We start from the raw sequence: 26189 nt of genomic DNA, 5'->3' as shown, positions 1-26189 counted from the left end.
AGCAAACTGAACAGATGGAGAACCATAGAAATCAAGCTTGGAAACATCTTCGAACAGAAGCAAGTTTAAGAGAAGTGATCACATAGAGCCTGTCATACAAATGAATCCATACGCGAAAATATGCATATCTCCAAGATCTCTTGAATATCAAGACACCACAAACCATCCAAAAACCAGAGATAAATCCAAGTGCAATGCTGATATACAGCCCCAAAAATATATCTTCATCGTTGTTTTTGGGCTTGTGATTATTGTTCTCGTCTGCTTTGGCTCCCTCTTCAATGCACTTCTTCGGAAGTGGGTCCCCGCAAAGTCTAGGATTGCCTGCAAACGCTGAAGCATCAAAGCTTTGGATTTGAGTTCCTGTCGGAATCCTCCCAGACAAGTTGTTATTTGCCAAGCTCAAAGTGCCCAAGAAGTTCAAATTTGAAAGAGTTGAAGGAATCTGGCTAGAAAGATGGTTATTAGACAAGTCTAAGGACTCTAGAGACTTCAGCATACCTATCTTTACAGTGATAGGTCCAATGAGATTGTTTCCTGAAAGGTTCAAGGAAATCAATCCTGTAAGACAAGAAATTTCAGCAGGAATAATCCCTCCCAACATGTTACTTGAAAGATCGACGCTCTTTACAAGTTCCAGGTGGTTTTTGTACTCATAGATGAATCCTTTTATTACAAGAGAGATGTAGTCTCTGTATGGGCCGATGGATGAGAAAGTACCATTCATGTCCTGAATATCTACAGGGGGTCTCAATTTCTGTGTCATTGCAGCAAAGCTGCACAGACAATTTGGAATCACTCCAGAGATATTGTTTGTAGACAGATCAAGAATTTGAATAGAAGATAAACGGCAAAGTTCTAGAGGTACTTTTCCAGAGAAGGAATTGTTCCGAAGACTAAGAACAGTCAAATTTGGTAGCATATGCCCCATCCATTTTGGTATTTCTCCAGAAAACAGGTTGTCACCAAGATCTAAATAAAATAATTGGGTAAAGTTGCAAAAGAACGAAGGTATCTTCCCAGAGAACTTGTTATTTCTCAAATGCAAACTGTTTAACCCGATTAAGGAACCAAATGAACTAGGAAGCTCGCCAGACAAGTTATTATTTGACAAATCTAAGACAGATAGATCAAAACCAGACCAACAATCAGGTAACTTACCAGAAAAGAGGTTATGTGAAAGGTCAAGACCTAACATCCATGCACTTTTGCAGATAAAAGATATTGACCCAGAGAAACTATTTCTAGAGAGATTAAGATAATCATAATCTCCAAAGAACCGTGTTAAAGAACCCTCAAGGAGGTTAGAGCTCAAATCAATGGCAGAGAACGAGGAAGCCGTGATATTTTTAGTTGATGGATTGATTAGCTCACCACGAAGTTTGTTATGAGATAGGTTGATGAATGTAGCTCTTGAAGAAAGATTCCAAAACCAAAAAGGAATGGTATCCGATATCCCAGCATGTGACATATCCAAGCTTACATAATTTGTTTGAGTTCGAAGCCATTCTGGGAAGCGAGATCCTAACCTACAAGAAGCAAGTCCTACAGTGTCCAATCTAAATGGAGGCACCCAACTAGAGCCAACATTAAAAGACAATGAGTTAAAGGACATATCCAAGTGGTGCAACCTAGAGAGATTCAAGAGGTGACTCACACTAATCTCACCTTTCAATGAGTTTGAGGAAATATCCAGCTGCTCAAGCCTTGAAAGTTGCCCTAGACCTGCATGTATTGTGCCATTTAATTGGTTATTTTGAAGTTGCAACACTCTCAGTGACCTAAATATGGAAAGATCAGGCACTGATCCTGTAAGTTGATTTTCTTGAAGAGATAATGTGACAAGATTTGAACGTCTTTCAAAAGTAGAGGGAAATGAACCATTTAGTTTATTTGAGGCCAGATTCAACTTTGTTAGGGAATGAAACTTCGTGAAATCTGGCAATGAACCAGTAAGGTTGTTACTCTCCAAGGAGAGAAACATCAACGACTTGTTTGAACAGGATAAAGATTGAAAAATGCTCGAAAGATCTCCCTCGAGAATATTCCCAGAGAGATCGAGATGTGAAAGAGAAGTCATTTCCCTAAATGTACTTGAAAGATCTCCCTCGAGAATATTCCCAGAGAGATCGAGATGTGAAAGAGAAGTCATTTCCCTAAATCTACTTGGAATTTTACAACCACTCGATAGGGTCTCAGACGGAGATTCTAACTAGAGAGCTATGGTTGAAAATCCAAGTCCATATCGAGGAAGGTTTGAGAAAATTATTAGAGAGGTCAAGGAAAGCAAGTGACTTGGAGGAATTAATAATAGAATGAGGGTGAAGAATAGCATCAGAAAGATTGCATTCACTCAACTCCAAGTGCTCTAGGGAAGGGAGGCTACTGACAACATGAAGCCAATCTGTAGCTTCACTGAGATCAACATTCGGTAAAATGAGGCGCCTTAGTGAAGTAAGATGAGACAGCATGTTAAGGCTTCTAGCAAACATATTGCTATACTCCGATTCCAGATATTGCAACTTTGTAAGATTGCCAACCTGATGAGGAATATCTATATCTCTATTTAAATTAATATTGAAAATAAGATATCTCAATTTAGGAAAGGAGCCAATAAAGCTTAGGTTGGCATGAACTTCAAAAGTACCTGCTAGGTTGTTGATATCTAGGTAGATCAAGTCTTCAAGAGCAATCAAGGAAGGATCCAAATGGATAGTGTAACTTTGAAGAGGCCAAAGATCATCATCACAGTACGTTAAGAACTCACTCAACAATAGTTGGTTAACATGACCAGTGAGATTGCTGCAATAGACACCAGGCCAATTGCAGCAGTCACGGTAATACTGACTGTAGTGTTTAGTACAGGTGGGGTGAATGCTGCGAATGGCCTCTCCTTCCTTCTCTATGCACTTATGGGTGTTAATTTCAAAGCTAAAGGAGGGGGTTTTTGTGAAGCAAATCCCAACTAGAAAAACCAAGAGTATTTCTCGTATTAAAAGTAATCCTGACATTTTTTTTCAAGGAGAGAATTTTGGGTTTGAAACTTTTTGAGCCCAAGAATAATATGTTCGTAGAATATATACTGAGAAATCATTGACTCTAATCACAATGATGAATGATGATAAGTAAGATGCATAGAGAATTTGAGTAGGGCAGATCAAATAGAAGACCACAAGGATGGAGAGAGGTTTGGCGAATATGGGGATAAAAATTGTACCGAGTGATGGGTCGGGTATGGAGTTTACACTAGACTTGCCCCATCCCCACAAAAAAAAACTTATATAAGTCTAAGTCAAGCATTACTCGTATAATTAAGGGAATTATGGTCATATTGTATGAATAGAAATGGTATATATGTCCAATTAGCTGATATGGGGTGGATATGAATATCCAAGTGGTGGAGCGGGGATGGGTATGATATTTTTAGGTGGGGAAGGGTGTGGAGAGACCATCCTCCGCCTCCAACCCACCCAATTGACATCCTTACATGCAATAGCTTAAAGATAATAGTAGTGTTCAAATTCGAATCATGTTCATAAGGTTGCCTAAAAGTCATAAATTATGAAGTTTTCCTGCTATTTCACATAATAATACAAGTAACCGACTTTTGGACTTTGCTTCATCCTCCCCTACTCTAAAGATGAAGAGTATCAAAGTCTGAGCTTCAAACTACTTTCAGACGTTACAATTGGTATTTAATATTCCACACCCCTTGAAAATGAAAGAAACGAGAAGGAATAAAGTCATTCCCACCATGTTTGGAAATTAGATTTTTGATTGCTATAGACTAATTCTAACCTTGGTCCATTAGACCTACGTTACCTGGAAAGGGATTAAGTGTCTACTCATATATGGGTGTCCAAGTGTCAAACTCGGCCATTTTGTAGAAAAAAGTCAAGTTTTTAGTTAAAAATGAAGTATCTAAGTGACGTAGCACTAACACAAGACAGCACGCCACGACACAACACAATTTTTGAGGTAAATGAGGGTGTTGAAGTACATAGCTTTAGACTAATTCAAATCTTGGCTAGTCAGATTTTTTATGCCTTTAGACTAATTCAAATCTTGGTCACAATAGAGTGGGACTGCATATCTATTATATATTGTAAATCATGGACTAATTAAGTCTATCCACTCCGGAAGTGGATATTACACTAATGCAGTTTCATGAGATTTTCCCCGTACCCCATTACTGACATTTAATTCAAAGCATCAGTTTATACAGTATTAACATTGACACGGAAAAACAAAGTCACACACCCAACACTCTAACAGCATTAAAGGGTGGACATTTGATATTTCGTCATAAGAAATACCAGAAATAAAAATAAAATCAACGCGACATTGGACATTAGTTTCTATCAGGATATATTAATAACAGTTGTACAAATATACAAATGACGTACTTTTTAAATATACAATGTCATAATATTTGCAAAAGGATGTGGTTAGCAACATGAAGCAGGTTTTTATCTACGCAGGCCATTGAAAAAGATCCTCTCCCCATTTACTTCTATGAAGTAGTTATATGCTTATGTAAGCCTATCTCTTTATATCGACTCGAACTCCCTCAATCCAAGTCATCTTTGGCCTTCGTTGGCTTCTTCTAAAATCTCCTTGATCTAAACTCTTTACATTAATTACCGGTGTATCTTCTGGTCGTCACCTCACAAGCCCAAACCAACACAATCGATTCTCCCTTACCCTAAATATTGGTAACTCCAACTACCCTCCAAATTATGTCATTCCTAATTCTATCCTTACGAAGTTCCCACGTATCCATCTCAATATATGCATCTATGCAGCACCCATCTTTCTAAAATGATTCTTCTTAGCTACCACTTTTTAAACATAAGCACAACAAATGCATTCTCACACTATCATGGAATGTATATTTTTTTTTTTTTTTTTTTTTTTTTTTTTGACAAGATCATGGAATGTATCTAGTGAGAAAGTAACAATTAAAATCTGGCTCAAAAGGCATAGTTGAATGACAGGGGATGGGTATTATTTTACTACTTGAATGATTTCAAGAACCAAAAACATTACACTAAAGGTTTCTGTAAATTCATCTTTGCTGAGTAAAGAAAAAAAAAAAAAAAAAAAAGGTTCCAACAAATATGCATCTAGTTATAGCAAGAAGAAAAAAAGGATTTTCCAAACCAAATTCCATACCTTTAAGACTGTAACTAGAGAACAGATAAGAACCTGTACTATTGCCCAATTAGGCATTAAAATGAATTCTTACAAAATGGATGTAACACGAACTGAATTATCACCAGAACCAGTAAGATATATAGGTAGGGTTGGATGCCAATCGACAGTTGTCACAGCAGCACTGTGTGGTAGAGTTTTTAATCCGTTTGCAAGACCTCCAACCTAGAAAAAAGAAAACAAACTATAAAATGCCAGCCCAGTATCATCTACTTCTTTAGTAATAGGTGGTCTAGAATCAAAAAAAGATTTTGCATTGTTAGTTCAATCAATCAATCAAAGCCTTAATCCCATAAGTGGGGAATTTAAATGGGGCAGAATCGATTTTGAATTCTTAGTTAAGAAAAAAATTTAGGCCAGTGAAATTGATGAATTTATTATGGAAATAGACGTAATAGATTGATGTATAAGTTCAGCAACAGAGGTGAATTGTACCTGATACATGGGTGATCGTACTAAATCAGATGTCACTAGCAGTCTCTTTCCAGTACAGTCCAGCGCCATTTCATGACGGCAGTGTTTCGAGGTATCAGGATTGCAGAACCTACAGAATGAGAAAACGTATGATTCTAAAAGTTCATTTTCAGCATCCCTTGATGTCTATATAGATATTTTTAACAGAAGTACTTCATAACAACACATAGTATGGGTCAAATATACAGTTGGCAAGATCCATACAACAACCATTAAGAAACCAGTTTCAGATTAGCAAAGACAAGGAACAAAAATCCACCTCACCAGGAGTGGGAGCTGTAGTTATCTGAAGTAATTAGTCTATTTGCAAAATTAATTTAACAATGTTAGGTAACATTGACACGTTAGGTACCTCTACAGCTTAACCTGATCCAGGCCGGTTCTATAATGATGCAGCACACAGCAAGAAAAGCAAAGAATGAAGAAGTCATATGATAAACACCTTGCCACAGGTCATTGTGTCAAAAAAGGCATCTATACACAAGATGATACATGCAACTAGCCAAAATGGTGTAAAAATTCACGTGGCATCAATATTTTTTATACAGGAATGCTAATACCTGCTGCAATCTGCTGACCAGACTACTCGACCTTGATTTTGTAAGCTCCATTCAAATACCTGAACCCATAAAATATCCGATTCTTTTTCAGCAACAGTCCTAATTATTGCTGAAGTTGCACAAAAGATTAAACTACTTACTTTTCCATCCGATCCCAAAGTAAATATACTTGTCTCATCATGTCCGAAAAGAATGGAGCTGATGGGACAATCATGAGCTGGCCATCCAGTAATTTGCAGACCCGCAGACATATCTTATGTTAGTCAAGGACTCAGAATACTAAGATGTCTGGCTACAGATATGAGTATAGTCCCAAGTTGATATCAATACATTATCTATGCATTCAAGAACCTGAGTAACATAATCATGCATCTGGAATTTTTATTACGGGGTAATTAAAAAAGGCTATTAAAACAATCTCTCTACTTTGGGTACAGATAAGAGGTCCAGGATGTAGAATTTTGAATCTCCATGGGATGGATAATGCAGGGCTTGGCAGGATATGATCCTACAAACCAAGTCTCCAGATACTCTCACTTTGATATGTAATGCAGAGCAACCAACAAAATATACATATATCACCACACCAAAGGAGACATGCAAACGTGTAAGGATACCAAACATGTGAATCATCCCATCAACAGCAGCAGCGGCTAAAATCTTTCCATTGTGATTGAAGCACATAGAGGTTATCGCTGGGGGATCTTCACCAAGCGGAAGGACTGTCTTCACAGAGTAAAATGTCATCAAAAGATTGATCTTTATAATTAAGTTAATAAACTTTGGAAAACCACAACATACCACAGGCTTCCACGTCTTCATGTTCCAAACAATTAGTGAAGCATATCCCATGGTGTTAGCATATGTTGTTTCATCCCTAATTATGAAAAAGAAAACAAACATATGACTCTTGCATGTCACCCTCGAGTTATAAAAAATGAACAGAAAGTTCAGAAACATAGAGAAGCACAACCAATCTATGAAGCCCGAATCTAGATTCTTTCGGCCATGAAGAGTTTGAACAAATAAATAAGAAAATAATGCTCATATTTAATAGCTATACTCGATTTTCAAAAACTAAAAGAACAATATGCCTTAGTTTGACTGAGTAAAAGTTTTATGACGAGAAGTTATCCTCCTTTTCAAGGAACATAAATGAACTAGAATCAAAGATGAACAAAAAATCAAATCAGGATCACTGTACTTAAAAATGAAGAGGAAAAAGAAAAAGCAGAATTATACCCTTCAGATGCAGCTGCAGAAACAAAAATGGGTTCCACAGGGCTGCATTTTATATCTAGTACCCTGTTATGTAGGCACATCAATCAGCACAATGAATCAACAAGGACTACAAAAAGTTCTTAGTCCAGGAACAACCTTCGAAATGTTTGACCAGTGCTGAGATCACAAACGACTCTTTTTGCATCCACATTCCATGCCTTGATGCCTCCCTCAGCAGTGCCTATCAGAAGCTTTTGTCAAGCCAAAAAGAGATATAATTAAAGGGTAATATCAATTGAAGAAAGCAAACTTTTCATTGAATGTCAATTAGAGAAAAGTAATGCAATGTACACCCACACACCCCTAAAAGGGATAGAAGAGAAGCAGCCTACCAAGCGATCAGATTTACAATCCCAGTCAAGAGACAGAATTTCCGCTCCACAATATATGGTGGCGTTTCTAGATCCTGGCGTGGATGAGTCATATGTCCAAATCCTTTATCATCAACAAACCAAACCTAACGTCAGTATTCCACTTCAGGAATCATAGAGAGCGGAATAATAAAACAATCGATTAAATTTCACTGATTCCCCATTAAAGATATAATATTAAGCCCCTCCAATCTCTGTTCTTTTAAAGAAGATGACTACCAAAGTACCATGGTCCTTCATTTCTATTAAAAGGAAATAAATAAATAAACAAGTAACTACTCTCCCATCTCCATACATATCTTGCTTCCCATGAAACTAATAAAAATTTCCTTTCAAAGAAAGAAGGGTGCTCCATCCAAATAATACCATGACGTAAGCATGTAATTAGCCAGACATCATTAGGCAGGATATTTAACTTTATATTGCAAGCCCACATTAAAAGATTGAAAACAATTTAAAATACCTTCGCTCAGACAATTTAGTGAAATTGGCATTATGCATTTAAAATTATCACCCTTATCTTCAAAAGGCAAGAAAGAGCTCAAAATTAGACGTGAACAGCTACAGTAGATACCTGACTGTTCCATCTGTAGAAGCACTTGCAATATTATCCCCAGATGCTGAAAAGCGGGACCTACTAATGGGACTTGTATGCCCCAGAAATGTTTCCTTATAACAAATGCCATCAGAAATTTATGTGAGCTAAGAGAACAATGATGAAATTAAGATAATAAAATACAAAGTGAGATGGCATCTTCATCCTCCGAAGAAGTGAAGAGTAACGTATAGTTGACTATCTGCATTATCATGAGTTCATGACTAAACTTAATATTCATTGGAGCTAATGTAGTAGGTGCCAGTGTTTGCTGACAAGTGAAAGTTGGTACATTATATAGCAAATTTCCCAAAAATAACTTAAACATGAAGCTCTACCTGGAACTGCACTTTTACTTCTGAAAATTTTTCCTCACCTAGGACCACCGCCGACTTTTCTGTCATAACACAATCAACAAGACGTAAAACAGCAAGAAAAATCTTTGGATAGCCTAAAAGTACATGCAAGTCATGCAATATACATGATTAATAACAAAGGCATTTTTTCATGTCACAAAATCAGAAAGTCAGCAACTGATGCTCACTTGGCAACATCTACAATCTCCTTACTCCTTAACTAAATAGCTATTTTTTCCCTTTTTAAAAACCCAAGGAGCAATTGGCATCAGGATCCTTGACATGGGCTCAGAACTTATATAATTTATATGACAAACCCTGATCAGGGAGGAGGGGGTGGAGGAAGAAACTAATACATCAAACTCTACTACCCATTCAAAAAATTAAAAGTCATACTCCTACTAGTTTATCCAGCAGCAATCATAAAAGCAGAAAACAAAACCAAAAAGTGTTACTACCTACCTATAAGATGAAGAGCCTTGAAGTCACTGCTTTTTGGGAAGAAAATAATGGACATTTTTTCCCTACTCTCCTCACTGAGATTCTAACTTGAGGGCAGTATTAAAATCTAATACTTAGTACTTCTTTTTCTCTACAATATCATAGTCACCAGGACTCCATAGTTCATAACTAATAATTTATTATGCACTTTGATGAGTAAGTCAATCATTCCTCTATGCAGTGAATATTATTTATCTTAATCTTGGGACAGTGTGGGCCCAAATATCAAATGCAAAAAGATTCTTCCACCGTTCTTTAATACTTGCAACATTTGGATTTTTTTTTTTTTTTTTTTTTTTGAGGGAGGACTTTAAAAGTATTCACACTGTCCTTTAACTACATTTTATGACATATACATAAGGAAGTTTATAGTTATGTGAGATCTTTTCAAACTTGCCTCAATATATAATTTCAAAATATCAACTTTTAATAATTTTACTAAAATATAACAAATATATTCACGGTCAAAGTCATCATAGATAAGCATGAAAATCCAAATGGTGAAAGTAAAAAGGAGGGGAGGAAGTAATGCATAGTAAAAAAAAAAAAAAAAATCAAATGTCACTTCTAAGCCTTATTCGATTCACAATTTCATATAAGGATCAAATGCTTAACTAAATTGGCTTGTTGTGTAGTTAGTTTCCTGATACAAAAAATATTGAACTCAACCTTTGAAATAACATTTTTTTTTTTTTCCAAATCCCATGTGTTACTGGGTTTTAGGAATTTCCAATAAGAATTTTGCTATAGGTCAGCTCATAAGTTTACTTTTACATAAAAAACCATTGTTTTGCACAATATGTAAATCCAATGATTATATAAACAGGTATCAAAGATAAGATGATAGTACCACTATATAAACCATATTTGGAAACATGGATTCCATTATGATCATTGCTAACTGGTGGATTTCCAGAAGAACTTGGGGCATGATCAGCATTGTAGGCAGTCGTATTGGACAAATCCGAACATCCAACCACTTCATGGCTCTTGAATCCAGTTTCAAGCTCACTTTTAGATGTAGTGGATAGACTTGCCTCTTCAGAAACCACAGAAGCACTTTGCACAGAGTTATCTTCTTGTCCCATTAACACAGTACCACTGTGCGAGAAAAACAACAAAGTCAAGAATTTTTCTCTCTTTTTTTAGTGTTGGGAGGGAGACAAACACCTATGGAAAGAGCCCCTAAGCTACATATCAAGGGAGTTGAGATCATCATCTCCTAACAATTATATTGTAGTAGGAGTCTAGTGAGGCAAAAACGTTGTCTACATCACTTGACCATTCATTTCAAAGAATTCCTGTTCAATACTCAGATATCTAGATAAAGATGAATGCCAATTTCACTGTGGTTGAACTGACTTGATCCTTTTGTCATTTATGAACTCTAAGTCCACACTTCAGCTACAACTTAATAACATATGTAGAAAGCTACAATTTCTAGTGTACAAACAAACAAACAAGCAGCAACTTGAATCTAAGGAACAGCTTCCATTTTTGAGGTATAGAGATAATAATTATATAAAAACAGCAATAATGCAATAAACTACCGTCTAAGCTGATGTAGTTGAGCCTCCCTTTCTTCCAGGACAGCCTGAAGTTGTGATAACTTCAAATTTAGCTGCTTAATGTCTTTTCTGAGACGGTTGATAGTGTTCTTCTCAGTACTTATCTTCATTAAAGCAGGAATGCGTGAAGAGGTCAAGGAAACACCAAGTATACTCCTTTATGTCACTAAAGTATAGTTTAATTGATAATTAAAAAACACACATATTGATAAGAGTTCTTCATTTAAAAAAAAAAAAAAATCCAAGCAGAGAGCAGAGCTTCTCGATCCAGGATATACACTTTTTTTTTTTGAAAGATCCAGGATATACACTTGCTGAGACCATTGTTAAAAAAATTCAAATATCTTCTTTCAATTTTTTTTTTTTAAAAAAATATCTAAAGAGCTTCCGAAGTCAACAAAAAGGTAAATAACAGGGATCGCTCCCAGGATAAAAGTTAATTGGCACAGGGGTGTATTACTGTATTTAGTGTGTTCATTTTCTGAATGTTCACATTGAGTTGAGTTTCAACCACATGTCAAATACATCAGCAATAACAGTTACAAAGCTGTGCCAAATTGTATGTAAGAGCAGGGCAATGAAGCAGTAGTCACAAGTCATCAAGCTAACATCAGTATTAGTCACTTCCTTATTAATAAGATAGTGCTAGTCATGATATAATAGGACAAAAAAACATAGGATATGAGTTCCACTAAACATCTGGCTCAGAAAATTCCTTAGTGAAAGATGCAAAGCATCCAGCCAGTCCTTTGAGAAATAAATGCGAAACTGAGGATCTAAAGCAGGATTCTTTAGGTAGGGCATAGCTGCATATGAAGCAAAGGTCAGACAGTATGCAAACAAGGTAATATCAGGCAAAAAAAAAAAAGGTTGGTTAAGAATAACTTAATGAAAAAAGATAACACACCAAACCATGGAGTCCAATCATCTCCTTTTTGCTGCAAGTCATCACCCAACATATCAAAAAACTCCTTGACTTTGTCATTCCTTCCTGAACGCACAGCATGTACTATATAATAGCGGAGAGTAGAGGCCTCCAGTTTGGACAGTGTAGCATAAAACACTGTCTCGGAGGAAGAAATACACTGCTTAAAGAAACTAAGGAGGCCAACCAATTTCTCAGCCTCAAACTTAGGTATATATTTTGAGAAAATCAAGTCGAGTATCTTGTCCACTTGAAAACCTTTCCCGACATCCATATTTAGTTCCATCTCAAAAGCTTGTAGTGTACTAGTGAAACCTCTGAATACAAGAAATTCTCTTACTAGCTCCTCAGCATAATGCATATTTTCCATCTTCTCCTAAAATACATACGCAAAAAGTAAATTACAATCAGCTCACTGCACATAAGAAAATGGCAGTATGATTCCAAGTAAATTTATTACTTTTAAAAAATTAAACCACATGTTCATATCAGAGGACAAAATGCATCAATACTTTACTTCCAAAAGTCACTTGAATGTGAACTTGCAAGTAGACACTTAATGGCGGGTAACTCAGGTCACAAAGATGTTCAAGAAACACATAACACAAAAGGCTACAAGTTACAAAATATTGGTATTCATAAAAGAGAAAGCTTGTTCTGGTACGACAACCAGTTTGGCTTTTCTGAAAGAAAGAAAACAATATCACTTGTCCCAGGCGACTACTGCCATTCTCAATTACTCCAGCTCCTCATCAATTCCAAGCTAAACATATCTCACCCTTGGATTTTTACATACAATCATACACTAGGACACTCGAAATTCTTCACAGCAGTCAAAATTTTTATCATTCTATTTTATTACATCAAACGTTCAATACTTTTTTCGTTCACGATGCCATAAATCATACCCAATATATCAATATCCATTTAGAGTAGGATGGGGTGTTGAAGACTGAATGTGCAGAATCCTTACTTGAAAATGGAAACCCTAAATACAACAAAAGACGCAGCCTCCTTAATCAGAAGTACTTATGATCAATACTTTTCTAGATAAAGCTTAGGAAACCCTAAATAAAGCTTAGGTAACTTCGTCCCAGAGCAAAATTCTAGGATAAGACCATCTACATTTTATGGGGTGACTTTGATTCACTTATAGGACTCATCTTATCCCAGAATTTGCGCTTCAGTATTCCAAACAAAATGTACCTAAATCAAACCAAAAAAGCAGAAATTCTACTTTATCCAATCCAGTACTTCACTATTGAAATTGATAAATACGCCAGACAACAAATGGGATCCTAAAATTCAACTTAATATGACAAAATCAAATAAAAATGACAAAGATGAATCAAGAACTAGTGCTCAAATTCCTAATCAAACTAGATTTAGCTGAAATTCATCGGCGAATTGAGCACTAAAACAATCAATTATAACTGGAAATTAAGAGATTATTCATATGGAAATAAGATTGAAGGTTGCCGTATGAGTAAATCTAGGGTTTATAAATTGGGAATGAAGAAATTGGGGTAGAACAGTACCTTCAGCATAGATTAAGATTAAAATTGATGAAGTTGAATGCACTTTGAATCCAGCTGATCTTGCAGTTGAATTATTCAGGAGACAGAGCAAGAGAAAGTGTCTGAAATTTGTAAAGCCGGGAGTTCTTGATGCTAGTAATGTAAATAATTGAATTTTGTAATTTATACTTTACCCCTGTGCATGAGAAATTTGGATTTACTAATGATGAACCGTATATGCGGACTGGAAATGTGCATATCAATTAACTTATTTGATGAAATTCTTAAAGATCGGTCTTGAAGTTAAAAATACTTTTATTAATGTAAAGACATAGTGGGAGAAAAAATATTGAACAAGATAGATTTTGTAGAAAAATTAACAATTACGCTAAAAAATCCTAAATTGACTTATAATACAACAAAATTGGCTTTTATCATCGAGGTGAGACAGTGGAATAACTACATGTAGCACGAGATGACGGGTTTGTGTTAACGGTAAAAGTACTTGTATGATCATCATTTTCTCTTTTCATAGCTTTGTATACATTATCTAATCCTTCTTCAATCAACTCCAAAATGTTTTGTGGCATTGGAGGCATATTGACTTCCATTGTGCCTTCAAACATTTTTACCACTTCTCCCATTGAAGGTCTCACTGAAACTTCATCTTGGACACACCAAAATGCTATCTTGAGAGCCCTTGTAACTTCTTCCTCATCAACGGCTACTCCTAATCGCTTATCCACGACTTTGATCGCTTGTTCATTTACCATCTCCTGAAAAATAGTGAGTGTTGTTTACAAACTCGACGTTGTTTAGTTTCGTAAAAACAAATTTTGAACAAAGAAATAAAGATGAAGTGCTAAAAAGCATACCGTAAAAGCCCATCCAGGGTAAAAGAAATCTTCTGCATCATAAGACATGTCAAGGTTCCTCCTTCCTCCAATAATTTCTAATAATAGCATTCCATAGCTATAAACATCTGCCTTAACGGTTATGGGGCGATTACTAATCCATTCAGGAGCCAAGTATCCTCGTGTACCTCGAACCATGGTAACAACATGTGAGTGTTCTCTTCCCATCAGTTTAGCTAGTCCAAAATCTGAAACTTTAGGGCAGAAGTTTTCATCTAATAAGATGTTTTCTGGCTTGATGTCACAATGAATTATTCGGTTCCTACATTGTTCGTGGAAGTAAGCTATCCCTTGAGCCGTGCCTAAGGCTACATTATAACGTGTAGGCCAATCGAGTACTTTGTCTCGGTTATAGTTTGGAGCAAAGATCCATTTGTCCAATGATCCATTTTTCATGAATTCATAAACCAACAGCCTACATATAGCCACATAATTTCAATTAAAAGCAATATACAAATAGAGCTAGTAATTTGGGTTGATTGATTTGAGTTCAAATATGGCTTTGGTTTGATTTCAGTTATACTCGACGTACAATTAAAGATCTATCTATATAAATGAGAAACTTTTCAAGAGTTTAAATAGCACCACATAAGCGTGTCGTGTCACAAAATATGATATACCTGCGTGATCCCTCGGAACAGTAGCCACAAAGACGAACCAAGTTCATGTGATGCATAGAGCCAATTGTATTGACTTCAGTGATAAATTCGCGCTCTCCATGGGGCAAAATTTTGTCAAGCTTCTTCACTGCAATGTAAGTCCCATCTCCTAGGCTTCCCTTGTATACAGTTCCAAACCCCCCTGTCACAAATAATATCATAATCCAATCATTAACATCATAACATTAAAAATGCTTAATAACATACTTACATACAAAACAAAGAATAACATAGTCCTCTGTTTTTTTCCTCTGTTTTCTAGGCTAATGCAAAGGAAAGTTTTGAAGCCATACCTCTTCCTAATAGCTGGGAAAAGTTAGAAGTGCAATGCTGCAAATCTCGGTAGCTGAAACTAATCGGAGCACCCGAGAAGATCAACGAGCTCTCCATTGCTCGCTTCAACAATCTCTTCCTATGAACATTGTAGTACAACAAAAGGCATAACAACCCAATTAACACCCCCATACTCAATACAATGGGAATGACCAAAGCCTTCTCATGTGCACTTCTATCATCCCCTCCTGAATCACCTTCTTTTCTTGACGATTCACCCCAATCCGAATCATTTCCTAAGACCTTAACAAATAGAGTTGAGCTCGGATCTTCAAAACCTCCGTAATCCAACCTTCTTAACACCCAACAATAAGGCTTTTCCTCATTCAACCCATACACTGAAGCAACACACTCACAATTATCTAAGCAAGCATCTCCACACTTAGAAACTGTAGGGATGTCACTATAGTTAGCTATAACAGATTCTTCTGAGAAGTGATAGTTTGTTTGTTGGACCGCGATGATCTTGAACTCTTTAGTAAGGTTTTCGTGTCTCCCATTGCATTTCCCGGTCAATGTAGAGTTCTCGAAACACCTATCATCATCCTCTCCTACCCTTACAGTCCCAGGCAAGCAAGAGCAAGACGAATTCGTCTTAGTCCTATCTAGGACACACACACCATTCCCACATATTCCAGCAATGTCACATGAGCTAGTCACAGCCGCCCACTCCGACACCCACTGGCGTGATCCATTCACGTCGTTATCCCACCTATATAACCTCAAATTCCCGTTTACCTCTAGTACTAACCGCCTTAGGGACGTTGCACGTGTAGACGGTGTCAATGACTTATTGTACAATAATCCATCATTGTCACGGTCATTTTTGTACAAGTACACCGCACCATTAGATGACCCTGGACCATACACCACCCCGAAACTCCCCTTCTCGTCTAGCATCGCCACCACATCACCGGTGGAATTCGATATATCAGGGCCGGCCCAATACGAATAATTCGACAGTGTGTCGTCAGGTGCATCAGGTAAGTTATAACTTAATGCTAGGCTAAGAGAAGTTGGTTGTTGGAGCATTTTTAAAGTGTAGTAACCTCCATGAGAAGGTGACTTCTTAGATGATGTAAGCTCCAATGATACATTCAAAGGTTGACCAGGTAATAATGTATCAGACGGATAAGAAAAAGTCTGAAACACAGGTTCCTGCATTTTATCATACAGGATAAAGTTGCCACTTTCTGACATTACAGCTGCTTCAACTCCTGCCCTTGAAGTGTTGGATGACCATAAGGTGGCTCGTCCGTCGCGGAGGACGAGGTTTCCGGTGTTGTCGAGGCTCAGCACAGCGTTTTTGGTGGCCAGATTGTCTCTAGATTGAGAGAGAAGGAAATCATTGGGATGTTTCAGGACATATTAGTAGGGAAAATGTACATGTGATGATCATCCCCTGCAATAGGATGATGTAAAATGACTAAGGAAAAAAAGTAATGCCTTGCGTTTTAATCTTGATTTATGTTTCATTGACTAAATTTATTTAACTAGTATATATGATCATCAAAATTCTTGTTCTTGTTCTTTTGGCTATGATACATCAAATATATGAATTCATCTAGAAAAAGTAATTTGTTTAATAGTGCAATCTTTGCCCAATAAGTAACACTTAATACTTATTAGAGGAACAGTGAAAAATGATATGACAAATATGATCATTGGAGAATAGCTAGTCTTTATTTCTTTATTATGGATCTATGATAAATTTTTGTATGCATATATACGACTTATATAAATGATGAATAAAGTAGTTTGGATCAATCCTATAATCGTGTACTTCTCTACATAATATAAAAATAAAAGAATTGTAAAATGTAGCAAAAAGTTTCTAAAGCCTATTTTAAGCATTTTAGTACGAGAAATGACACTACTATGAGTCTATTAATTATAACGATAATACTCCGTATATTTTAGTTGAAAGTCAAGACCGATGTTCAAATAATTTCACAACGTCACTAGTTATAAACAGATGTGTATATGATATATGATTTACAACTAGTGCGTAACAAAAAAAGTCGAACATGCTAAAAATAGTACAATGTGGTGGATTGGAGCTTACCTATTAGCAGACCAAACCAAAATTCTTTCTCCATGAACTTGATTATACCAAATACCAAGCTGCAATTGATCATTTGTATACATAGGAGTGAACCCAAATGCAAAAGTTCCGTTCTCAGAGATCCAAGCTTTGTTTTCCTTAGCTACCAAGCTTGAACCAGGCCTAATTTGGCTAGTCACTGAACCAAAAAATCCAAGTACTAAAGTTGATGCAATATAACATAATGTTTTAGTATATGAATACATATGAAACTTATTAGTATTAGGTGCCATTGTTATATGAAATGACGAACTTGTTTTCATTGTGAAACTTTGGTTTTTATAGTTGTCAAAAATGAGTTAGCGGAATATTGGGTTTTGGACACGTGGACAAAGTGGGTGAGCTAAAACCCTAAAAAGTTCAAAATAAAATAAAATAGATTAAAAACTGGATATGGTCGGTCCAAAATCTAAAAATTGAACTTTGGAGCTTTGAGATTATGGCACGTGTTGAAGTTGCTATAGTTTTGCAAAATATTTTGAGTAAATTCAATGAATATATATTATGGGTGATTTATAGGTGTTTGAAATTAAGTTTGAGGCACGTCTCTTTTGGTTTATACTTGGTTATAATTTCTTGAATTCAAACAGTTTTGAGCCTCTTGTTAATGGTGTATTCACACTTTAGCTGTTAAACAGCACATACAAAGTTAATGTTGGTAGGAGAACTAATGCTTAGAAAGTCTATGTAATGATTGTGAATTTGTGTAGGATTCAACATAATTCAAGCTTATGGTTTGGATGTCAATTCGTGAAAAAACTAACACTGCGCATAATTTGAATTTGGTAATGTCAAAAGTGAAGCAAAGTAAAGGGTGTATAGTTGTATCAATAACTATATACTAAAAGACACACCAGCAATATCAATAACGCACTTATTCAATCATTAATATCTTTAATTATCAATAAGCAAAAATTATGAAAAGTTGATATTTTAAAAGTTAATTAGGAGACGAATCTAACAAGATCCCACATGACTATATTTTTCATTACATATAAAGCACAAAAAACAGTCAAAGAGAGGTGTGTGAATAGTGCTAAAATCAATAGTTTTATTACAATAACATATTGCATGTCTTGTTTGAATCATCGATAAAGTTGCTACATCTAAAATTTTCAATAGTAAAGAATACAATAGCTCAAAATTCAAGATAATACAGAGTAATAAATAACATGTCAAATGTTTATTTTTATTTTATACGTAAAACAAGTGTAATATGAGATTGCGAAGTATACATTTACCTCAACCATCAATGACTTAAGGAGTAAAATACCTTGAACACTTTCACACTTTGGCAATGGGAACACGAGTAATTGTATGAAGTAGCTAAGCCTTTTTTAAAAATAAAACATTATAGATTTAGGTGCATAATGCATTGTCATGCATTTTAGTAAGAAAAATTTCCATAGTTAGGTTGTTTGTGTGGGTCATAAGTTGACAAAATGTACTTCAATCATATACTTATGTCTTATCCGTATTCTAATTATAGGAAGAGAGAAAACGACCAAAAATTATAAATTAATTACATGGAATCATATTGATTATTACGTAGTAATACTCCTACTCTATAGTATATAGTAGACTATGACAATGGAGGATTAATTAAATTATTGAGGTTAATTAATTTTATTATTGAGGTTAATTAACTAAATTAGGTATGATGTATAGATGATATCACTAGAATATGTTTTGTATTATGTTGCGATTTACGATCTTGATACTCATATTAGACATGGATTAAAGAAAGGATGTAAGGTCAACAGTCTACATTAATTCAAGGATAATAAATAAATGAAATCCACCGGCTTTGAATCACCTTTATTGACCGATCGACATATGTTCTAGAATTCGGGTAGCAACTAGCAAGCAAAACCCCACATGTAGATTACTTATATTGGTATAAAATTATTTGGAAGTTTTAACTGTTGTATCTATATAAATAATTATTTAAAAGTTGTACATTTTTTAAGCAAACGGTAATAATAATTCTAAAAATATTAATAACACTAATCGACTAGTATTTTTGTCATAATTATAAAGATTAAATGTTTATTTGCAACTCTTAGGTGAGTAGACAAATCAAACCGGAACAAATGAAGTGTATACTTCAATCGTTACGAACTTACGATGGTTACACGGTACTCTATACATAATATAGTAAACAATAATGTACATTTTATTGTTGTGTATACTCGTCTACTTTCATGAACACACGTACTTTATTTAGATGCCAAATGTATGTAGTGATGGTCCGCAGATCATGAGCACTACGTAAACGAAAAGGTTTTGCGTGAAACCGATTCATCGTGAGTCCAATATGTCAAACAATAATATTCTAATATCTGACAATAATATTATAATATATGACATTAATATTCAAATATCTGACAATAATATTCTAATATACTAGATTAGTGTCCGTGTGATGCACGGTAGTATAAATTTTTTTTCCATAACTAATTTGTGATATATGACCTTAATATTCAAATATCTAACAATAATATATTTTTTTCCATAATTAAATTCTACATGGTGGTCTCATGAATTCAGCTTTTCTATGTGGAAGACGAACTTTTTTCCAACTCTCTTAAGTGGCACCAAGGTTTAGAGAAATTAACCATAGTGCCTTTTTTTAGGTTTATGGATAACTTTTTTAGTTAAAATGGTTAACCTTTGATTCTTTTAATTAAAAAATTATTTAAATTATATTTTAAGATAATAAAAAAAAAGTAAAAAAAAAAAAAACAAACAAAAAAATTCCCAACCACCCAACAAACCCTAATCTTGCCGGAATCCGCCCAGCCACCAACTCCCGACCACCGAAACCACCTCCCAGCCAACTCCCGACCACCAAAACCACCTCCCAACCAACTCCCGACCATCGAAACCACCTCCCAGCCAACTCCTGACCTCCAACTGAAACCACCACCTAAGACTCACCTTCGCCCTCTAGTCAACCATCCCAAAACTCACCACAACCAACACTATCTTCTCTAACAATGCAACCCCACCAATTCAAACAACACAGTGCATGCACCAAATCGAACCATCCCACCGAAAGCCTGTACCACCACCCAAAACCCCACCAATTCCACCTAATCAAAATCGGCTCAACAAATCAAAATCTTCATCGTCGTTCGTCTATGTCATCAGATTTGAGTTCGCAAGTGGGCGGTGGTGAATCTGGGTTTTTGGGAGTCGATTTTTCGAGTTAGGTGGTGGTGGTTTCGAGTTAGGCGGTAAGAATGGTGGCGATTTCAAAGTTTGTGGGAGTGGGTTTTTGTGGGTCGGTGATGGCAGCGGTTTAAGGAGGTTATTGGTGGTGTTGGTTTCGCTGCTTCCCAGTGGTGGTTGGTCGGGAGTTGGTGGCTGGTCAGATTCCGGCAAGGTTAGGGTTTGTGGGGTGGCTGAGAATTTTTTTGTTTTTACTTTTTTTTTGCTAATTTTATTATTTTATATTATAATTTAAATAATTTTTTAATAAAAAAAATCAAAGGTTAACCATTTTAACTAAAAAAGTTAGCCATAAACCTAAAAAAGGGCACTATGGTTAATTTTTTCTAAACCTTGGTGCCATTTTAGAGAGTTGGAAAAAAGTTTGTCTTCCACGTAGAAAAGTTGAATTCATGAGGCCACCATGTAGAATTTCCCTAAATTATGAGGCAACTCATGTGGAATAACCAAATGCAATGCATATAAGAAAGATGAAATAATAAGGCAAAAATTATTAAAACTATAATTGAGAAGAAAAAATTATTTTTGATTAGTTGTGCTTAAGATATTAAAAATAGTATACATTATATTACATTAATGATACATGTTATTCCCAATAAAACTATACAATGTAGATGCCGTATGACCTTTTTATTAATGAATTAATTCAGTTTAAAAAAATACTATACAATGTACTTCTGAAAAATAAGCTAGGTAGGATAATTAAAAAAAAAAAACAAATTCAGCTGACATCATATATTATATTGGCGGATTTTTTTTTTTTAATGATAGCTTGACATATGTCCAAAATGATCGATGTAAACATAACTTATTTAAGTAATAATTAATAGATTTTTTGGGAGGAAATAAAATAGTTATAAGTTGGTAAAATTACTACAACTACTTAACCGAAAAGTAACTCAATTGTTATTATTTCGTAAGATTTCAAATCAACTCCATATGTACAACCGGTTTTATGATAAAATTTGACAAGACTCGATTCTCCACCGGGCCTTCAAGCCAACAGCTAGACAGAAGAGTTCGTTGGTGAATTAATATAACCAACGGCGGGTGCAAGACTGCAATATGGTTTGCAACCGCGCATTACTGTTTTGGCGCGAATTATTGTCCATCTCCTTTTTTTTCACACATTTTCGACTTCAAAAAATTTCTGCACCATAACACTAACCTGCAATTCAATGGCGATTAAAATTCATCCATCTCTTCGATCACTACTCTTAACGTCTTCGGAGTACCGTGAGTTTCATTAATCCTTCGAATCAATTATTTATTTATTTTTTTGTTTCATAAAATTGATCTATAATTTAGGGTTTCCATACAATTGAGCCCCCGGTGTTGTCGATTGGGTTTTAATCATGCTTATTTGACTTGCATTATTGAAATTGCTCAAGGTTTTGCGATATAGTTTGATGGAATTAGTAATTTAGGGTGTCCCCTTTTCAATTTTTCATTTTAGGGTTTACTTGATGACTTGTTTTGTTGTAATTACTGATTAATTACAACAATTTTATTGGTTTACATTCTTCTAAAGCTTGTTTTGGAACAAATATTTTGTAATTGTGCTCATTCAATGAGTATTGGGGGGTGATTTGCCACTCTTGTCAATTCTTATGTCATGACCTTTATGGCTAATTGTCTCGTTTTCAAATTGAGAGGATGAGTCGTTTGTTAGGGTGTAGTGCTCTAATTGTTGCCCTTTTTCATCTAAATTGAGAAACTGTTGATCTAAAAATAGGAGTATGAGATGGTTGATGTAGTATTGTCATGAAACTAAACAAGCTCTTATCTACGGCCAGATTAAGGAGGGTGTGGGAGGGGGGCTGCTTATTTGGGTGTGAATGTAGGTTAGAATTCACCACTTTAAGCTCATACATTTCGACATTGAACAGTTTAGAAGTGTTGTATACTTAAAGGTAACCTTCTTTTATCTTTATTGTTGAGGAATAACGATCCTCTAAGTCTATTAAATGAGGCGTTGATCAATTAAATTTCTTATTTTCTTTCTTTTGATAAGTTAGGCTTTAGTCTTGAGGGAGAGAGAGAGAGAGAGAGAGAGAGAGGTGGTGATAATAGTACATGTATGTAGTTTTGTTCATAGGTTTTGCTGTTAAAGATGTGGTATGATAATATGTTAGCTGCAACTGAGCCATTTCCAGGTTGGCATAGATGCATGATATAAGGTTTTGGTTTTTCTAATAATTACTTGGCTAGAGTTTGAGGTGATCTACGTAGATTGGATAGGATTGGGACCCTAGAAAATGAAATAGTTTCTTGGACTCTCATTTTTTATAGATGCCTTTGAATCTTTGATGGAGTACAAGGGTATAACTTTGGGTACTAAACTACTGAACGTAGTATTCCGAGAGATAATGGCATTTAATGGAGCATTTTATTGCGATCATTTACTTGAACACTGACTAGTGTTGAATTACTATTGAGTGCCCAATGTCCGTGCTAAATGTACCATGCAATCACATTGTGTGTTCTCTTTATGAGTAAGGTGTTGTCTCACCTGTTCAGTCTTTCATTGTATTTGTGCTTGGAAGGTGGGACTTAAGAAATATTATGCTTCGTTTTAGGTGGGCACTATTATGGCTATCACCTGAGTATCCATTATTGATGCTAGTTTAGTCATTTAAGACTTTTATTTAGTTTCTCCAATGGGTTGTACCATGTGCGTTGTACTGTTTTATCGAAGACCAATTCAATTATGATACTGCTATGTGGGGTGACCATCAAATCTCTTGTAACTTAATATAGTGAAGCCCATTTAGATCTAAACTATCCTTGGAACCATCTTGAACTCAATAACTAATGGAGACAAAATAAAGAAAATAATCAATTAAACAGAGCATAAGAAGTTGATGTATCCTTTCAACTGTATGTGGTAGAATAATGTTGTAGGTAAGAATGTAAGATTCTTTCATGTTTCATGTTTTGGTCTCAAATTTCTTTCATTAATCTTACTTATGTACAGGCTATCAATTAGATATCAGCATTTATTCACCAATTGCTATTATTTTGTCTTCTATAGCAATTTTACATTCCTTACAAAAAAAGGCCTAGCTGTATGAGATCAATGTAAATTCAGCTTGATCTACATTTCTGTAATGTTGCAGTTTTGCGATGAAATCCATGCAAATCTGTTCCACGGACTAGCTACCTTCATGTAATATGAAATATATGATTTTGATTATAGAAGCTGTAGGCAGAAGCAATGAGTTGTAGATAGACAGGGTACAGACATTTCAGAAAGATGACCAAAGTCCTCGCCTTTTGTAATTTTGCGGGAATTCATCCACTTTTCATGTTTTCTCTCCTTCCCTTTCTTTTTTTTAGGTAAGATGGCTTGGAGGTTTATTTCTCAGGAAAGCTAATGCTCCATTCATAGTATTGTTTCATTTATGTTTCTTTGATCTAAAATATGTAACTAAGTAAGTAATTTTTGCAAGTCTGCAAATAAATATTCTCCATATTCTACTCACAGTGGATACTAGATTTAAGTGTCCAGTAACAATACCTGTCACTAACTTTTTCTGTTACATTGTCCTCAGTTCTGAAGTTCCAAAAAAAAAAAAAAAAAGTCATTTGTCTGTTGTAATTTCTTCCTCAACCCATGATTGGTGTCAAGTTCTTTGATACTCAAAGAAACCACAGTGAAACAGGCATTTACTGGAACCACTTCTGATCACATATCTGTCCTGTTGTTTGTTATTATAGCTTCCTGTGAAAATAATGGCTGGCGAGAATGCGTCTACCAATCTGATGATTATACTGTTTAAGTTGTGTTTCTTGGAGTCTTCATTTCCTCTCAAAGATTCTCTTACAAGAATTCGGAATTTTGATACTTATTGGACTAAAAGAAACGTAAAAGTTCCATAAAAGTGTTTGCATCTGACACTTGAAATATAACTCTGTCCAACACTGGTTCCTGATCTGAGTAATAGCTTGTGGCAATCAGACTAATATCTTAGTGCTATTGTTGATCCGCTGACTTCTTATATGGAGTCCCGACAGGCCGACAGAAACGTGAATGTGATATTCAGAACATGAGCTGCAGCCTGCAGTGGTTTAAATGATGTTATTATGAAAGTTTCCAGAAAATCGAGGACCACTGACATGAAAAATCATTTGTGACAAACATACCTTTCTGACAGCCATGAAGAGAATTTATTGAGAGGTATATATCTTGGTAAACTCAAAATGTATCTATGTTACTACTGTCTTGCTTTCACATGCTCCCTACCTGTCTTTACCTTTTTAAGTCACCCGTCTTACCTAGGATAAGAACTAAGAAGTTACCTGGGTGCTTTATCTTCTTTAACTCTTTTCAGCAGTGCCTGAGTGCTGCTTCACATTTTATTTTTAGCAGAAATGGCTTTAATCTGGGCCTTATGTAGTTTGCAACCTATGACTTCATCTAGGTCATTAATAGTCTAGTTTTTAAGACATTGTATGAATGTTTTGATGTACTCTAAATCTGTAAATTTTATGTTATATTATTGATATAAGAGCATCATGAGATGTATATATTTTGAATCACTTTCTCTTTCTGGTCCTTAATTACCTTGGCTACTATTCTCCTCTTTACTAGACAAGTATGGGACCCTTGTCTTCTGATTTTGCTGTTCTAGGTTGGCTTTGAGATAGAAGCTAAATATTTTGGCTCCACTTTTATCTCTTGCACGTATTCCTTTTATTTCTTTCTTTGTAAATTGAGAGCATAAGGGTAGGGATTACACTCATAAGGAAATCTATCTTGTGGATCAAATCTTAAGAAGAACAGCCTTGTGGATGTGAAAATCTGAGCTCTGATTACCAAGAGTATCTGATATTTTCCGCCTTTCATTTTCAGATATGTCTGTACAGTGTTAAGTGTAAACATTTTTAAAGAGTCGCCAGCAGATAAAAGGCCAACTCATGTTAATGTCTTCTTTGCATCTCTTATTTGTACTGACCTGTAGTACCTTCTTTTCTCTTGGGAGGGGGCGCAGTGTTTGGCTGCATGTACACAAGGACTACACTAACGACAATGATTTAGTATAGATTGAGGGTGAGGTTATGAGGAAGTTCAAGTATGCAATCTTGTTCTTAAAAATATAAAAACTGTATTAGAGGAATGTAGGAGAATGTGGGGAGCATAAGAAATGGCTTAGGAATTTTATGTGGCCGCTATATTACCTAAACCACTTATTTAGTTGTTTTCTTTCTAAATTGGGTTATTTAGTTCTTACAACATATTGTTCACGTTGATTGCTGTAAAGGCCTTATTAATATCAAAATTTGACCATTCATTTTCAATTTAGCCCCATCAATTTGTGATCTAGTTGATAGAACTACAAATTTTGATTACTGCTCAATATTCTGAATGGTTACTGCTCATTTTTATGCCTACATTTGATTGCTTTTTTAAATATTCTACCTAAAACACCATTACTTGCAGGACATTGTATGCGGCCGTCCAAGTTCCAAGTTCTGCTGCAGCAGTTGGGTTTTTTCAAATGTAAGATAATGATTTCATTCTCTTAAAATTGCTCTATTATTTTCTCCATTAAAATACTATTAGAGTACCAGAAGTTATGA

The 26189-nt window shown here is 35.3% G+C and overlaps 3 protein-coding genes across 4 annotated transcripts; all 3 read right to left on the bottom strand.

The window, feature by feature from the left end:
- Positions 1-31: 31 nt before the first annotated feature.
- LOC110693964 (LRR receptor-like serine/threonine-protein kinase FLS2) lies at positions 32-2152 on the bottom strand. Its single transcript, XM_021871144.1, has one exon. The coding sequence runs from the start codon at positions 2150-2152 to the stop codon at positions 32-34; it is 2121 nt and encodes a 706-aa protein (XP_021726836.1).
- A 2839-nt stretch (positions 2153-4991) lies between these two features.
- LOC110693906 (WD repeat-containing protein 91 homolog) lies at positions 4992-13531 on the bottom strand. 2 transcript variants are annotated; one of them, XM_021871082.1, is made up of 16 exons: positions 13384-13531; positions 11828-12221; positions 11604-11726; positions 10903-11044; positions 10203-10453; positions 8834-8892; positions 8475-8569; positions 7879-7964; positions 7626-7710; positions 7491-7553; positions 7050-7125; positions 6866-6974; positions 6389-6501; positions 6249-6307; positions 5650-5758; positions 4992-5379 (listed from the first exon to the last, which is right to left on the bottom strand). In XM_021871082.1, the coding sequence occupies exons 1-16, from the start codon at positions 13390-13392 to the stop codon at positions 5245-5247; spliced, it is 1908 nt and encodes a 635-aa protein (XP_021726774.1). In that variant the 5' UTR covers positions 13393-13531; the 3' UTR covers positions 4992-5244. The 2 variants fall into 2 exon arrangements, with proteins under 2 accessions (XP_021726774.1, XP_021726773.1); XM_021871081.1 differs by having other exon boundaries at positions 7626-7720; positions 7862-7964; positions 13384-13530.
- A 133-nt stretch (positions 13532-13664) lies between these two features.
- On the bottom strand, positions 13665-17592 carry LOC110693905 (G-type lectin S-receptor-like serine/threonine-protein kinase At5g24080). Its single transcript, XM_021871079.1, has 5 exons — positions 17334-17592; positions 15229-16592; positions 14897-15077; positions 14238-14691; positions 13665-14138 (listed from the first exon to the last, which is right to left on the bottom strand). Exons 1-5 carry the CDS (start codon positions 17576-17578, stop codon positions 13797-13799), a joined length of 2586 nt encoding a protein of 861 aa, XP_021726771.1. The 5' UTR covers positions 17579-17592; the 3' UTR covers positions 13665-13796.
- Positions 17593-26189: the final 8597 nt, after the last annotated feature.

This window comes from Chenopodium quinoa, unplaced genomic scaffold (assembly GCF_001683475.1).
Source record: "Chenopodium quinoa cultivar QQ74 unplaced genomic scaffold, ASM168347v1, whole genome shotgun sequence".
Taxonomy (NCBI): Eukaryota; Viridiplantae; Streptophyta; class Magnoliopsida; order Caryophyllales; family Amaranthaceae; genus Chenopodium; species Chenopodium quinoa.
This window is presented reverse-complemented; position numbering and strand designations above follow the sequence as displayed.

What these genes read in the sequence shown, in the direction of transcription:
- LOC110693964 (XM_021871144.1), bottom strand. Translation starts at nt 2,152, where the DNA reads ATGACTTCTCTTTCACATCTCGATCTCTCTGGGAATATTCTCGAGGGA.
- LOC110693906 (XM_021871081.1), bottom strand. An exon ending in CAACTACATCAGCTTAGACG is followed by an intron (nt 10,454 to 10,902) that starts GTAGTTTATTGC and finishes TTTCTCGCACAG; the next exon opens with TGGTACTGTGTTAATGGGAC. An exon ending in CTTTGGGATCGGATGGAAAA is followed by an intron (nt 6,308 to 6,388) that starts GTAAGTAGTTTA and finishes TTATGGGTTCAG; the next exon opens with GTATTTGAATGGAGCTTACA.
- LOC110693905 (XM_021871079.1), bottom strand. Translation starts at nt 17,578, where the DNA reads ATGTATTCATATACTAAAACATTATGTTATATTGCATCAACTTTAGTA. An exon ending in TTGGTTTGGTCTGCTAATAG is followed by an intron (nt 16,593 to 17,333) that starts GTAAGCTCCAAT and finishes CTCTCAATCTAG; the next exon opens with AGACAATCTGGCCACCAAAA. An exon ending in ACCCTGGATGGGCTTTTACG is followed by an intron (nt 14,139 to 14,237) that starts GTATGCTTTTTA and finishes ACTATTTTTCAG; the next exon opens with GAGATGGTAAATGAACAAGC.